This window comes from Scyliorhinus canicula, chromosome 10 (genome assembly GCF_902713615.1).
Source record: "Scyliorhinus canicula chromosome 10, sScyCan1.1, whole genome shotgun sequence".
In the NCBI taxonomy this organism is placed as follows: Eukaryota; Metazoa; Chordata; class Chondrichthyes; order Carcharhiniformes; family Scyliorhinidae; genus Scyliorhinus; species Scyliorhinus canicula.
This window is the reverse complement of record NC_052155.1, coordinates 82,693,601-82,710,433: the sequence shown is the minus strand read 5'-3', so window position 1 is coordinate 82,710,433 and position 16,833 is coordinate 82,693,601. Positions and strand designations below refer to the sequence as shown.

The 16,833-nt window shown below is 46.8% G+C and overlaps 1 protein-coding gene across 8 annotated transcripts in view; it reads left to right on the top strand.

Moving 5' to 3' along the window:
- The first annotated feature begins 1,979 nt into the window (after positions 1-1,979).
- Positions 1,980-16,833, top strand: part of lrrc6 (leucine rich repeat containing 6) — a 159,634-nt gene continuing 144,780 nt past the window's right edge. For 7 of the 8 annotated variants that reach the window (XR_005462052.1, XR_005462051.1, XR_005462054.1 and 4 more), the window contains exons 1-3: positions 1,980-2,066; positions 2,724-2,891; positions 13,132-13,209. Coding sequence is in view for 3 of the 8 variants with exons in the window: in XM_038809249.1 (XP_038665177.1) it covers positions 2,057-2,066; positions 2,724-2,891; positions 13,132-13,209 (256 nt within the window). In the remaining 5 variants the exon portion in view is untranslated. Of the gene's footprint in view, positions 2,067-2,723; positions 2,892-13,129; positions 13,210-16,833 lie in introns of those variants that run through there. The other variant, XM_038809250.1, reaches the window with a different exon arrangement.

Genomic DNA, 16,833 nt, shown 5'->3' with positions numbered 1-16,833 from the left:
TTCCTACGCTCCTACGTTCACGTCTAGATCATTAATGTACACTACAAACAGGAACTGATTCCTGAGGAACCACCACTGGACAGAGGCTTCCAGTCACAAAAACAACCTTCAACCATCACCCTCTGCCTCCTGCCAGTAAGCCACTTTGGACCAAATGTTCCAAATTGCCCTAGATCCCATGCAGGACCTTGTCAAAAGTCCTTACTAAAATCTATGTAGGCTACATCAACCGCACTACCCTCATCTACACATCTGGTCACCTCCTTGAAAGATTCAATCAAATATGTAAGATTTGGGGTGGGATTCTCTGACCCACCGGCAGCGGGATTCTCCGTCCCGCCAGCCGGCCAATGGGATTTCCCATTATGGGTAGCCCCACACTGTCGGGAAATCCCAGAGCATGGGTGCGCTGCCGGCATAACGGAGAATCCCAAAAATGTGGAATTCAATGCATGATCTCCCTTTGACAAAGCCATGCTAACTATCCTTGATTGATCCTTGCCTCAAGTAGAGATTAATTCTGTTCCACAGAATTGTTTCTAATAGTTTCAAAATCACCTAAAGTTAAACTCACTCACCTGTAATTTCCTGGTTTGTCCCTACTTCCATTCTTGAATAGTCGCATCACATTTGCAATCTGTGGTGATATGCCTATGGGCTATATCAATGTTGGATGCTGTACAACCTCCAACCAGCAGGTGGTGATACAGATACACCATGCAGTCTTTTGACCAAGGTCATGTGACCTGTGACTCAGATATAAAGGGAACCACATTGTGGTGAATGTATAAGCACTAATAATTCACCCGTATACTGTGTTGCATTATGCCATGCCATTAACCCTGTGGGCTCCATCTATGGGCCACTGTGTGGCTTCACCCACAGGGGGAGATGTGGAGCATGTACGGGCTCCGCCCATGGCCTCGCCCCTTATAGGAAGTATAACAGCAGCTGACCTGCGGGACCACCTTCAGTAATGTACCAGTCGCAGGCAGGCAAAGTTGTAAGCTGATTAAAACCACTGTTTACTTCGACTCGAGTCTCCGAGTGAATTGATGGTCGCATCACACATCTGACCATGGACTGGAGAACATTGAGAGGGTAATAAGACATACATGTGAATAGTCAGTGCTCACTGCAAGTTCCAGAGAAGTAGTTAGCAGACCCCATGATAACATGCTCTGTATCAGATTGCCAACTTATCACACACTCAATAAAATATTCTGGTTTGGACAAATCGAAGTGTTTGGTGGATTTCTTTGTAAAGTACAAAGGACCAAACATAACAATGACCTCCACTCCTCCAGCAGCTCTCCTGTGACCAGAGAAGATTTGAATATTATTGTTAGTGCCTCTTCAATCTCCTCCCTTGCCTTCCAGCAGCTTGGGGATTTATCCATTTTCATGCCAGCTAAAATCGTTAATATCTCCTCCCCTCAATGTTAATTTGCGCAACTGGTGTCAGTTTCCAGAGGGTTATGGGGGGCGGGACTGTCTGTCAGTTACCGGGGCGGCCTATCAGTTCCCACGGTTACAGAGGGCGTGGCTGTCAGTTTCCATGGTTACAGGAGGCGGGACTGTCATTTTCCAAGATTACAGGGGGCGCGGTAGTCAGTTTCCATGGTTGCAGAAGCGGGACTGTCAGTTTCCATGGTTACAGGGGCGGAGCTGGCGGTTTCCATGTTTACAGGGGGTGTCAGTTTCCATGGTTACAGGGGCGGAGCTGTCAGTTTCCAGGATTACAGGGGGCGGGACTGTCAGTTTTCATGGTTACAGGCGCGGAGTTAGCGGTTTCCATGGTTACAGGGGGTGTCAGTTTCAGAGTTACAGGGGCGGGGCTGTCAGTTTCCAGGGTTACAGGGGCGGGGCTGTCAGTTTCCAGGGTTACAGGGGCGGGGCTGTCAGTTTCCAGGGTTACATGGGCGGGGCTGTCAGTTTCCAGGGTTACAGGGGCGGGGCTGTCAGTTTCCAGGGTTACAGGGGACGGGGCTGTCGGTTTCCAGGGTTACAGCGGCGCTGCCATCTCCGAGCTGCCAGAGTTCAGTGAGAAGCTGAGATGGTGCGAAGTGAGTGCCTCCGAATTCAAAGAGCCGGCCCGAGGCCTCGGAGCTGATGTCCAGCAGCTCCGGTGTTTATCTTCCCGCTCCCCCCGCTGAGTCCAGCTTTCCGAGTAGGGTGGCAGCGACCGGGCCGCAGCCGGGGTAAAGCGGTTGGGGACACTCGGTGATGAACTCATCTACCAGGCACCCAGTGGTCGGGCAGCGGCCGCTCAGGCGCTTGAACCAGGCGATGGTCAGGGGTTGGGGTTGATCTTTGTCAGCCTCTTCTCAGCTAATTTCCCTGAGACTTGGACGGGTTAGCAGGCGGCTGAGAGTTGGAGCAGAGAGAATGGAATCAGCGTGATAACTGGTCAATGCTCCGTCTGAAAACAGTAAAGTCATTGCTAAATGTACAATCCCAATGTTCAGTGATACCAAACACACTCAGCATCAGAATACCTTATGATACCTTTTGATAAAAAGTCCTCTGAACTGAAGAAGATAACTCCATGAAGTTCCTATTGTTAAGTGATATCAAACCTGAAACCTCATCATCCTCAGAGTGCAATCTATGTCAGATTTAGTTTCTTTACTGAAATGCTTCAGCTGATAGTTATTGGAAAACAAGAAGGTGTTTGAGCTTCCATGTTGCCCACTTACCTCATTGATTTTGTTGTCCTACAGTTACTGAAAGTTTGATAAGGCAACGAGCAGAACATAATAACTGCGAGATATTTTCACTCGAAGAAATTTCATTACATCAGCAAGAAATAGAGAGAATTGAATACATTGACAAATGGTGCAGAGATCTGAAAATTCTCTACTTTCAAAATAACTTGATTCCTAAGATTGGTAAGTGCAATCAAATTTGCGGAAAATATATAATAGTGAGTAACAACTTTTTATTTGTCAGTGTTAAATAAACTTACTAGTTGCAGGACAGTTTAACCATCATTTTAAATTAACAGGATAAATTCACACCAGTCTTCCTCTGCAAAGAGTAGCCATTTAAATAGAAGAAACGGGTTCTGATAATATGCTGTTGGCTGAATTGACCACGTTTAAGTATCTCCAGAAATAAATAAAAAAGGGCTGCAACATCTGTTTTATTGATAAACCTGTTTTCAGCCAGATTTTGTCAATGCATTTTGACAATACCCACCTACAGGAAAGATCTCGTTACACTCAAATATGCAGGCATGGAAAAGCATGCCTTTCACATGTGCATACAAAAATGCCTTGTACATCATCTACTGTTCTTTGACAGGCTAGTTTCAGTATCAATATGTCATTGCTGTGGTAGAGGGTTTTTTTTTGCATTCTTGAGTGAAAACTTGGCATATATCCTATTGGCAATAACATTCTGGCATATGTTAAAGATGAATGAAATGAAAAGGAAATGAATAATAAAGTTAAAAATAAGTATTTATACAAATCATTCAGAAAAGGAAAAGTTTGCAGGACTATGGGAAAAGATAAGGAAGCGGCACCAGGTGAATTGCTTCTTCAGAGGGCCAGCACAAACATGATGGGACAAATGGCTGCCTTTTTCTGTGCTGTAACTATTCTATGTTTCAAAGAGCGGCTGTTTAATCACTCTTTATCAGATCTGATGGTTACAGCTCCTTTGGTGATTAGATCAGAAGACATAGGAGCAGGAGTAGACCTTTTGAGTCTGCTCCACTATTCAATACGATTATGGCTGATCTTCTCCCTCAAGCCTGTGTTCTTGCACAGTCATCCCTTGATCATCACAATCTTGGATATACTCAACAAAATGTCACTCGCCAGTATTGCAAGGTAACAGAATGCCTATTTTGCATTCTCTTGTTTGTAATGCACCAGAACCTAATCAACTCTTTCAACTGGAATCTGTGGCTGTGAGTATCAACCAAGTCGATAATTTAGAAAGAAACAATCTGACTTTACAGAGTGCTTGTCACAACCTCAGGGTATCCCAAACCACCCACCACACAAAGTGTTGTTACTTTTATCATGTGTGAAACATGACAGCCAATTGGTACACAGCAAATTCCCATAAATGTAAACAAAATAAATGACCAGCTCATCTATTTCTTAGTGGTGGTTGAAGAAAAAACATTGGTCTGGAGCCTGGAAGAGCTCTCCTTTGCTTTGTACATTGTACAACTGACAGGACCTCTGTTTAACCTGGCACCTGAAAGATGTCACCTCTGACAATGTAGCATTCTGTCGGTATGGCATTGAAGTGTGAACTTAGATCATGTGTTCAATTCCTAGGGTGGGATTGAACCCATAGCCTTCTGCCTCAGCTGAGAATACTATCAGCCAAGGTTGAATTGACTCAGACAGCCTTGGAAATATTCAACGGATCTGTTGTATCATGTCCCTACATTGCAATAATACCTACCTTTCAAAAGTAATTCATTATCCTGTGAAGAAAATTGGAATGTCTTGAATTCATGAAAGGCATGATATAAAGCAATTTTTTTCTTTTTTTTTAGATATTTTATGAGCCATTGAAGTATGTCATCTCGATTTCATTTCTTATGCTGATCAACTGTAGGCATTGGGGGTCTTGATGCTCAGTAGATAGAACTCCTGCCTCTGAGCCAGAAGTTCCAGGTTTACATCCCATTCCAGAACTTGTTGGCCACTCAAGTAGCATTCATGATGCAATTCAAACAGGTTAATCATCAGCCTGCCCACTATACGCCAAAGGGAAAAAGTGTGTGTGTAAAGATGCGATACAAAACAAACAATTGTTGGCATAACGTTACAATTTCACTAAGATGTCCTTTCTCTTCACCCACTTTTATGGCTACTGCCATATGTATTCGGCGAGGGTCCTTGTAAACTGTGAGAGGTGGCTAGCTCACCGACATTTCCCCAACAATACGGGGGTTGAGTAGGCACCGGAATTAGAAGCCCATCCACCAAATGTAAATAAATAATAAGGGTCAATTGAGTTTGTTTACAAGCAAATTGACCCAATATTAGGCTGCCTGTTACAGAGTGTCATTTTGAGTACAGAATGTTCTTATAGGTCTTTCTTCTATGTAATTGTTTTACTGACATCGGTTGAGGGTTCCGATAATGTGCGGGCTTTGGCAGGTTTTCCAGTCTACAAAAAGGTGAGCTGTATGCAAGTCCTGTTTTACTAGTGCTCCTTTTCCCATAGTTATTGCTGTTACTACTGGTCTGCTGAGTTACTGTTATTGTTAAACTTAGTTATTTATTTGTATTAAAAAGTTCCTTCTTTTCAACATTGAACTTGACGACCTCCTTTGTGGTCCCCAAGTTAACATACTGCCCATACCATAATGCTGTTGGCATGGACTGGCAGGTGGGAGTGGGCAACCCATTCTTTCAGAGAAGTTTTTTCAAGCAGTGGGGAAGGAAGGGGGGTATAGCTTTGGGGGTGGCTGCCCTTTCTGCATTGGTGCACTTTCCCGGAGATAGTACCCACCCCTTCCTTCCTCCCTGTCCACACTGCTAAATCCACACAACCACCTCACCCCTCTCTAAGGTGACTGATAATTCCTTCCTAAAGCCTCTGACTTTGAGTCCAGGATCCAGTAAAGCCTTTGTCCTGCGTCTATTTGCTGTCCTGGCAGTACCCACAACTGTCTGCTGGGACTGCAAGAGCTGCTCACCACCTGTGCATGAACTTCCAAAAGGCATTTGATAAAGTGCCACATATTAAGCTTTCCAGCAAATTTGAAGTCTATGGAATAAAAGGAACAGTTAAAACATGAATTTGACGTTGCGTGAGTGACAGCAAAGAGTTTTTTTGAACTGGAGGAACCGCGCGTTTCTTGGCAGTGTGCCATTCGCTGGTGTGGGATTCTCTGCTCCCGCCGCTTGTCAATGGGATTTTCAATTGCAGCCATCACTGCTGCTGGGACACCCGTGGGCACTGCCGGTGTGAAAGGAGAATCCAACACTGGAGTATTCCACGTCAACAAAATATTCAAATTGAATTCTGAACCTTTGGACTTCTATCACTAGTTGTACTTAAAAATTCTATTAATTTCTGTTCTACTTTTTGCCACCAGAGGGTGATCAAACTCAACCCTTCCAGTTTCTGTTGTACACTTTCATCAAGCTGCTTGCATCTGTGACAGGTTATAAATGGCAGTCTTGAATACAAATTATTGACATTTCAGTTGTGAACTAGCATTGCTAAAATTATGATAATACAACCAATAATCTGGCAGTCGTTACCATACATATCATACGCTTATTTCCCTTTGAGAATGCTGTGGAGTGTTTGAAGGATTGCAGGCTGAATAACGACCCGTTGAATGGTGTTTGAGGGTAATGTATTGTGAGGGTTAGAAAACTTGTTGGCAGACAGGAAACAAAGAGTAGGAATAAACTGGTCTTTTTTCGAATGGCAGGCTAGTTGGTACTGCAGGGATCAGTGCTGGACCCATATCTTGAATGTTATGATGTACCAAGTGCGCATTAAGGTACTACCCGACTCTACCACCCTCCCAGGCTGTGCATTCCAGTCCGTCACCACCCTCTGGGTACAAAGGTTTTTCCTCAAATCTCCCCAAAACCTCCTGCCCCTGACCTTGAACAGCTGCTCCCTGTCCACCCTGTCCAGGCCCCTCATAATTTTGTATACCTCGATCAGGTTGCCCCTCAATTTTCTCTGCTCCAACAAAAACAACCCAAGCCTGTCCAACCTCACTTCATAACTTAAATGGTCCACCCCAGACAGAATCCAGAATATAGGAGCAGAGATATCTTGCTACAATTTTACAGGGCCTGGTGAGGCCACACCTGGAATATTGTGTGCAGTTTTGGTCTTGTCATCTGAGGAAGGATGTTCTTGCTCTCGAGGGAGTGCAGAAAATGTTCACCAGACTAATTCCTGGAATGGTGGGACCCATGTATAAGGGGAGATTTTGTCTGTTAGGATTATATCACTGGAGTTCAGAAGAATGAGGAGGGAATCGCATAGAAACCTATAAAATTCTAATAGGACAAGGTAGATGCAGCATGTTTCCAATGGTCTAAAGATATGGGGTAAACCTTTTAAAACTGAGATGAAGAGAAATGTCTTCACCCAGAGAGTGGTGTTCCAGTGGAATTAGCTATCACAGAAAGCAGTTAAGGCCAAAATATTGTGGACTGTGTTGTCCATTTGGGAGATTTATGGGGTTGGATTCTCCATTGCCCGACGCTGATAGCATAATCGACGATCGGGTGGAGAATCGACTCCGCCGCCAGTTTAACGGCGGTCAGCCATGCTCTGCCCCCTCGGAAATAGCGTTATCGTGTCGCGCGCAGTTGAAATGGCATTGGCGCATCATTGGCTGGCCCTCCCATGATGCTCCGCCCCCGATGGGCCGAGTTCCTGACGGCGCAGGACGTGTATGGTCTCAGCCGTGCAGGAACCTAGCGTGGCGGCTGCAGACTGTGTCCAGCACCACATTCGGCTGGGATCCGTGCCGCTGGCCAGGGGGGCTTCCGTGAGGGCTGGGGGGACTGGTGGGCGGTGGCCAGGTAGTGGGCTGTGGGGTTGCGGATGGTGAGTCGGGCCAGCCTATGGCCGGTACCATGTTGTATGACCCCGATCGCTGCAGGTCGTCAGCCATGCAAATGTGCGGCCAGGGACCTGGCCATTCTCTGGCCGTTTACGGCATGGGAGCTGAGAGTATCTCCCGGAATCGGTGAGGGTTTCACACAGAAACTTTGGTGGTAAAAGACCACACATGCTCCGTTGGCATCAACACTTCGTCGCTAAAACGGAGAATCTTGCTTATGTTCTTCCGCCGGATCTGAACTGTACTTGTTTTACTATCTCCTTACGGTCGTAAAGCGGGATGCAATTCATGCATGGCATGGAATACGAGGGATTCCTGGGGGAATACCAATATCTGTCTGCCATCTTGAGCAGGCCGCCCAATAGTGAGGTAGTGAGGTCCCTAGACTGAGGGTGCCTGAGAGGCACTGCCAGGCTGGCGGGGCACTGCCATGGTTCCAGGCTGGTAATGCCAGGGTGCCCAGGTGCTAGGTTGGTTTGCCAGGGATCGGGCCCAGGGGACCTGACCAAATAGAGGCGGGGTAAGAGATGGGGGTGCGGTTCCCGGGGCCTCGCCAAGGTTGGGGGGATGAGGTGGGGGACCAGAAATAGGAGTGGGGAGGAGAAAAAACTTAGCAGCCAGACAATATGGTGCCTCCAAGGAGATCCCTCTGAGTACGGCCTCAGAAAAGTGCCATTGAATAGAGAGATATTTTTCTCGCCGCCTACTACACCACTCCTCACCTCTCTTTCGCCCCCCCCCACCCAACCACCCACCAGAAAGAAAATCATCAATACATTTTAATATGAGATTAAATATTTAAAATAGCTGTTCATGTAGTGAATACAAAATGCCTGGGAGTAACCTATCAGTGCTCTTTACTGTGGAATGTCATCATTGGTAGAAATCAATAAAATAAATATTGAAAAATAAATTTTAAAAATCATGCAATGAATGATTTGGTGATTGTGAGTCCCATTGTCTACCAACTGAGCTAGGTAAGCTGTGTAGGAACTCTCTGTGCCAAGTCTTTACAATTTGTTCACTTTTTCAAATAGCCTGTATTTATTTATTTGTAAAAATATCTTCCAGTGGCTGGAGTTGTTATTTATAAAATTCTGGTGGTATGCAGACACTCTGCTCTCGAGCCCATACCATCATTCAGTTAGATCATGCCTGATCTGTGTCTTAACTTCATTAACCCAGCTTAGCTCCATGTCCTTTGATATCGTTTGTTGGCCAAAATCTATCGTCTCAGATTTTTAAATGATTAATTCAGCTAGAATCCAGTTCTTTTTGTAGTTTCACATTTCTACTATCCTTTGTGTGAAGAAATGTTTCCTAACTTTTCTGCTGAATGGCCTGGTTCTGATATGCCTCCATGTTCGAGACATCCTTCACCGCTGGAAAAAAGTTTCTCTCTCTCAACCCAATCTTGAGTGGAATTTCCTTGAAAAATTGTATTTTCGGCACCAAAACCACAGCGTTGCGATCTGGATTGCAATCTTCAGGTACTTTGTATAAAAAAATGTCCTCACCTGAAAAACACCATGTCTGAGCCGCAACACTGTCTGATTCACCTGAACTGGGGATCATCTGAGCACTGCCATCAAGGGTCCATTTAAACGGCTCCACAGCAGTTGCTCACAGTCAATCCAGGAGGATGGCAGCGAGAAGATCAACTCCCAGATTTTCAGAGGGGCCCCTGACTTGATTGCCTGATGCTTTAGAGTTGGGGCAGGCCACAATTTACCCACATGTTGGCAGGATGCCCCTCAGCAAGGTCACCAATCCCACCTAATAGATGGTGACCACACTGGTCAGTACCAGGAGCCTAAGAGGACAGGAGTCAATGTAGAAAAAAATGAATGACCTCCCAATGTCAGCAAGGTTAATTGTCCCCTATCTCTCCTTGACACCCGACCCTTCCGTCAATCCCTCCACCCTTCCGTCAATCCCCGGAATATCATCTTGAACCCACATGCTTCCTCCTTGCAGGTTCCCAGCACCTCCCACCAGCAACCTCAAATCACACCCCCAGCCCTCCTCATTGGGCTGCTGAAGATGCAACTGCAGATCTGGGAATACCTGGTTTACCGAATGGAGGAGTCCCATAGGCCAAATGGAGGAGTCCCATAGCCTTCACATCAGGACTCTACTGCAGGGCTCACCGGACCTGTCAGGGCAGCACAATCGCATCTTCAGAAGCCCAGTGCACCACTCACAGACTGGGTAGCATTGTGAGCTTTGTACCGGTCCTCTACATCGGTCTCAGGCCTCCACACTGGCGTTATCAGCCATGACCTCAGCGGATATCCCTTGTCCCCAACAAGCCATCCCTGCAGCCTGGGATAACACTAGCTAATCCCAGGGATTTGAGACTGCCCAAGGATGATGTTATCATGCATGCTCCCCAGAAAATGTGCCCACACGTGCATGTACTCATCTGGACATTAAGGGAGTGGAACGTTTTCCTGTTAATAAAGGACTCCCTGATGCTACGGGGCACGAAGAGCCACGTGAGCACCATTGATGGCCCCTTGCACCTGAGACAGTCCAACTATGGTCCAGAATCTCGCAACCCTTCCTGTCCTGATAGGCCGAGTCCATGATGAAATTTATGTAGTCCAATGCCCTGGCATAGAGCACATCCGTGACCTTATGGATGCATTTGTGTCTGGATGACTGCAAGATGCCACGTGGGTCACCCGTTGTGCCCTGGAGCAATCTTGTAGCGTAGAAGTTTAGGGCTGCCTTCCCCTTAATGCCCACATCAGATGGGTGCTTTCCCCGTCCACGTGGTGCCAAGTTGGCTAGAATGTCACACAGGTGCCGCACCGTGTCCCTGTTGAGGCGGTGTTTCCTGCGGGACATGTTATCTGACAACTCCATGAAGGACACCCGGGTCCCATCTCCTTCTTTGCCTGTGAATCCCCTGGTCATCTCTCGTAGTGCATCCTGCCTTTGAACTTGCCTGTGGCCCCCTGGCCTCCTGATGATGGGTTCTCCCTGGGTGTGGCCGGTCGTTGCTGCTGGAGTCTGTGCTTCTCCAGTGCTCTGATGAGAAGAATAGTCAGCTCCACTCAATCCATTTTGATATCTCTCAAAGCTGCGAGGAATGAGAGGGACAGTCCGGTTGGTGTCTCAGGCAGTTATCTTCAGACTCTTCCCTCACCCTTTATCCTCCCAGTCCTGGAAGCAGTCATTCCTGCACCTTATCCGGTGGCTAGCGCTCACTCATGTCTGGTGCCCTTCCCACTTCGTTACTTAACTGGCCCTGGTCAGTGCCTTCGACCCTTTAGAGTCACTTGTGGCCTCCCAATTTGTATTCCTCTCCCTTAAAATATACATCACCAGGGATTCTGACAGACTGTTTTAATGGTTGCCCATCCCTCATGGGCAGAGTTGCTGGATACTTATGTAAAACTTTAGGACTAATGCACCCTCCATGGCAGGTGCCTTGGGGTCTGTCAATTATACTTACACATTCCCTCTCGATTTCCTGCATCTAACCTTTTATCTTTGAAACATTCACCCATATCCTTGACTTTGAGAATGTGAACTGCTGACTTTATGATGGCCATGAGTTTCAGGAATTTTAAAGGGCACAATTACCCTCCGAATCAGAGGTAGGCAAGACTAAGAGGCACCGTTCCTACTCCGGCTGCATCATCCCGAGATCTCATTGCTGCCAGGCCTTTATACTTCAGACTCCTGGACAATCATTCATGAATTTTAAATTCTATTATTCTGCACCCGTCCATTTAAAAAAAAATCATTTACGGGATGTGGGTGTCACTGGTTAGGCCAGCATTTATGCCCATCCTTAGTTGCCCTTCAGAAGGTGGTGGTGAGTTGCCTTCTTGAACCGCTGCAGTTCTTGACTCACTGTGCTGTTAGGAAGAGAGTTCCAGGATGTTGCCGCAGTGGCAGCGAAGGAACGGCAATATATTTCCAAGTCGGGGAGATGAGTGATTTGGAGGGGAATCTCCAAGTGGTGGGGTTCCCAGGTATCTGCTGCTCTTGTCCTTCTAGATGGTAGTGGTCACGGGTTTGGAAGGTATTATCTGATGAACCTTAGTGCAGTGTATCTTGTAGATGGTACACATGGCTACCACTGTTCGTCAATGGTGGAGTGTTTGAACGTTTGTGGAAGGGGGAGCAATCAAGTGGGCTGCTTTGTCCTGGGTGGTGTTGAGCTTCTTGAGTTTTGTTGGAGTTGCACACGTCCAGGCAAGTGGTGAGTATTCCATTACACTCCTGACTTGTGCTTTGTAGATGTCGGACAGGCTTGGGGGAGGGGTCAGGAAGTGAGTTACTCGCCGTACGATTCCTAGCCTTTGACCTGTCTTGGTAGCCACAGTATTAATATGGCTTGTCCAGTTCAGTTTCTGATCAGTGGTAACCCCCAGGATATTGATTGTGGGGGATTCAGCAATGGTAATGCCATTGAATGTCAAGGGGCGGTGGTTAGATCCTTTCTTGTAGGAGATAGTCATTTCCTGGCACTTGTACGGTACGAATGTAACTTGCCAGCTCAAGCCTGGATATTGTCCAGGTCTTGTTGCATTTGGACATGGACGGCTTCATTATCTGAGGAGTCAACTTTGATCCACTGCCAACTTTGGTGTTGCAAACGTTTGAGTCTCTTCATCCGTTTTGCATGGCTGCAGCATAGATGGACGATTTTTCTTACAGTTCTTCTTTGGGTGCTTGCAGTGTGGATTCTGAACTCCTCGTCACCATTTTTCTTTGTGGTATTTTTAAAGGATTGGCTGTAGACCACAGAGGTGCCAACAAACAGAGCTTTATTGGAAGTGTTTACTCACAGGCTGCGAGAATAGAGTGACTGTTCGTCAACCCAAACTGTCGATGACGTCATTGGTATGTCATGTGATCAAACTCTTAAAATGACCTTGTTCCAAAGACGAACAAACATGACTACACAATGATTTTAGAGGAGGCTGCCAAATAAGTGGCCACCTTAAGGACCCTCTCCAATTAAGGGCAGATGCAGGCTTCTGAGCCGAAAGGATCAATAGGAGGCATTGAAATGATGGTCAATCCCTGCATTAGTTATATAAGGAAATACAAGCACTTTGACATTTTTGTATTCAGACTCTCCACACTTTTAGTAAACAAATTTTTAACGTCAGAGATGTTGTTTGGCATGAGTTAAAACTTATTAGATCATTAAAAATATACTTACACTTTAATTGATAAGCCCTAACTTTTTCTGATGTCTTTAGTGGTTATTTGGTGGGTAAGTGTGCAAATTCACAGCCTTTATGTATTTGAATGCCGAGTCTCTTGAGATGTTATTAGTCTGAAATTTGCAGAGGAGCAGGGCAACATTTACATCACCTTTCTGATATCTCTGTTCAACTGTGTGTGCAGATGCATAAATTTGACGTCTGATTTATTCAATAATAGTGAGTGTTCTTAGCTTTACCTTCTATTGCAAAATCTGAGCCGTACTGACTATCTTTAACCTGTTGATGTATGTTTCAGTTTGAAGTTTGATTGTTGGCTCAATTGACTGTTTATTTTTTGAGGTTTCATTTGTTTTACAGAAAATGTTGGGAGACTGAAAAAACTGGAATACCTCAATCTGGCATTGAACAACATTGAACGAATAGAAAATTTAGACGGTAAGTTGATCCGAACATATATTTAAATGTACTTATCATTTAATGAATTGTCTACCTGAAAATCTTTTTTAAAAATATATTGACGATCATATCATATCTGTGCCCTCTGTTTACTGACCCTTCTGGCACTGCAAACAGTTTTGCCTTTAATCTTATCAAAACCTTTCAAGGTTTTGAACATCACTATCAAATTTCTCTTCAATTTTTTCTGTTTTAAAGAGAACAATGTGAATTTCTTTAATCTCTTCACATAACTAAATCCTAATTCTCGTAAATCTACTTTAATTTGTAAAAATGTTCCTTCCTAATCTATGTCAAATTGACGATGTGACCCATCCAGACCTGAAAGTGGTGGTTCTGAATTCTATTTTGTCAGATGGGTTCTTCCACTTTTCGGACATTTACATCCCTTCTCATCCCTGTAGCCTTCCAAGTCTAACCAAGACATAACTTAGGGAAAATAAATGTAAATACAAATAGCAGGGAGACAGAAGAAAAAGAGTAAGTAAAAATCAAATTGAAAACGTAAGAGAATGAAATGAGTCTCGGGAAGGACTAGTAGAGAATTAGGGTGCGATTTAATGGCTGTGTGCGCTTAAGCGAGAGTGCGACAAAGCCGTTAGATCGCAGGAGAGGCCAAAAATGAGAACCGCACCACGCCGATTGGTTTGCGATCCAACCAGCCCACTCCTGTTGTCGAAACCAGGAACCCGTCATGGTGTGGAGAGAAACCAGTTATCACCACTTAAGGCCAATCTCCAAACAATTACAGGAACATCCCCCTATCTAATGCCCCCCCGTGATCTAGTCCGCCTCCCCAGCAAATGGTTACACAAGAGCCAATTAGTACTCCTTTTTAAAAACATGAAACAAGGAGGCGGCCAGCCATCTTTGCTCCTGAACAATGAGCCCAGGGCCACTGGGGTTGCTGCCCCGGTCTTTGGCAGGGGGAAGGGGAGAGCTCCCAGGTTGTTGGTTTCAGTCTGGGTGGGCCACCATCGGTGGTGGGGGTGGGGGCGGGGGTGGAGGGGGAAATGGATGTCACAGTGCCCGCGGGTCCATCATGCCATCTGCTGCATTGTGTGTTCCAGGGCAACCCCAGTCCCTGCATGTGTGCCCCACCGGCCACCCAGAATTCTCACTGACTGTAGAGGCTTCTGTTCAATTGGGAATTAGCAATCATAGTTAAGTGAGCACTTCACAGCTCCCTCCCAAGTGGATCCCCGAGGGTAAGCATATCATGTAGCATGTGGGGGTTATTGCCTAGCATTCTAATCAGACCGCGATGACTGCACACTGCCTGAGCACTGTGGGAGGCAACACCTTGGATGCAGCGGCCAACATCTGAACACACAAGGGCTGGGCCCCAGCACTGGGGGCCATTCCGGCATCCAGAAGGTGGGTGTGTGAAACAGGGAGGGGACCAGCACCCAGCCCAGATAATGTTACGTGCAGGTGTCTGGGGTACAGGATGTGAGGCCCGGTTAGTGGGGGCCCACATTACGGTCGGGTATGCATGGGCATGGCATGTAGAGCGACAAGGGGTGTGTAGGGATGTTGTGGGGGCGGGGGTGGGCTGATGCGGGAGGGAGGGAACAAGTGGGAATGGAGGGTCCCGGCGTGGAAGGCCTCGGTGGTTGTCAGTCTCACACCCTCTGCAATTCCTTACACATGGTACACGGGGTGGATTATAGTCTGGACCCTGCGGTTGGCTCTTTCGAGATGAGGGGTACACGCTGAGGACCCGGTTGCCCATCAGGCCCTGGAGGGGCTCAGAGGAAACCCAATGCGACTTAAGGTTTACAGGCTTCACTGGTCTTTTGGAAAGATGATGTACAGCGTGTGCAGCAGGTGGCTCGCCTCAACAAGGGGACGGTGCAACAGCACCATGGCACCTCATGGAGGAGGAGGACACCCGCTCCCGGTGGTCCTGAACCTCTACACCTCCGGATCATCCCAAGAGAGTGCGGAACCTCACAAGCTACAACCCACCAGGACATCCGCGAGGACATGGATGCCCTGTTTGCCTGGGAAGAGAAGTATATAAATATATAAACTTTGACATGGAGCAGGCCCAATAGAATGCCTGGGCAGCAGGATTTCTCTGCCATTGATGGGATGGCCCAGGTCCAAGGGGTAGTGGATAGCACACATGTTGCCTTGCACTCACCAGACGGTCTGGAAGTGCCCTACGTCAACAGAAAGGGGTTCCACTCCCTAAATATTCAGCCTGTGTGTGACCACCACGTGAAGATCATACACATGTGCATGACACCTATATCCTGGGACAGTCGGTCATCCCCGGCCTTTTCGAGGACCACCCCAGGATGGCTGGTTGACTCTTGGGAGATAACGGGTACCCGCTGAGGACCCGGCTAATGATGCCAGTATGGAGGCTGGTGATCGATGCGGAGATGTCCCGGACTCCCATGCCCGGGGAGATGGGGCATGGGATTGCTGTTCGGCCCGCATTGCGGAAGAAAGTGCCAGAGGCATCACATTTCTCAAGTGCAACGTTTTTTAATGCTGTACACATGTCTCCCAATCCCCCAATAGTTCTGCCTCACCTTCTCCCCCCTCTCCCCCCCTCCCCTCCATTATCATACTCTGCCCCACTACCCCAATCCCCATCTCCCAGTGCCCTTTCAGTGATCCTCTACCTGCTTAGCCTTCTGTGCTCGGTCCCTACGCCTAGGCGTGTCCCCGGGATGCAAATCCGAGGCGGAGGCAGCCTGCTGCCGACTGCTTCCTGTGGTCTTTGATGCCCCTGGTGAGCGTCCTCTGGGAACCCTGCTGGAGGGCATCGGCCCTCTTGCAGGCAGCACATGCCCTGTTGTGCCACCCTGTTCCGGTGCTGACTCTGAGATGCGCCGTTGTCGGGGTTGGGAGGGGGGTGCTGGGTCTCAGCAATGGGTTGGTGGTCACTGTCGCCATTCCATAGGGTGGATCTAAATTGGCATCCATTGTCCTCTCCTCCCGGTCGATGCCCATAGGGCCCTGGGGTTCACCTCAAGATGGAGATTCTCTGTTTTAGAAGTTGTTTTCAAAATTGATTTAAGGGATGTGGGCTTTGATGGTTAGACCATCCCAAATTGCCCATGGTGATTCTTGGAATCAGACAAGCAGAGAAGGAAACCTTTGGCCCATCGTGTTGGTGCTAGCTCTTTAAAAGAGTTCTTCTCCTCCCCTAAAACATAGAAACATAATACTCCAGATACTGGAAATGTACGAAAGATAATACTGGGAATAATCAAAAGGTCGGGCAGCATATGTAGAGAGAGCAAGGGGTTGACGCTTCAGGTCTGTGACCTTTCATCAAAACTGGAATAAGTCAGAAATGTAATAGGCTTTGAGGAAGTGCACATGGGGAGGGTGGGAAAAACATAAGGGAAGGTTGTACGATAGTGTAACGGGTGTTATGGATCAGGGTTTAGAGAACACCAAAGTATATTATGGATTTCACCTGACCTAGAACTGTTTATTGATTTTGGTTACGATGAGCACAAGAGCCTGCCTTTCAGGTCTTATTAAACAGAGTTCTTAGGCGTTTTCATCAAATAAACAAGCTTTATTCTAAGAATTTAGTTAACATTTGTATAAACACACACAGTAAGCATTTTTAGC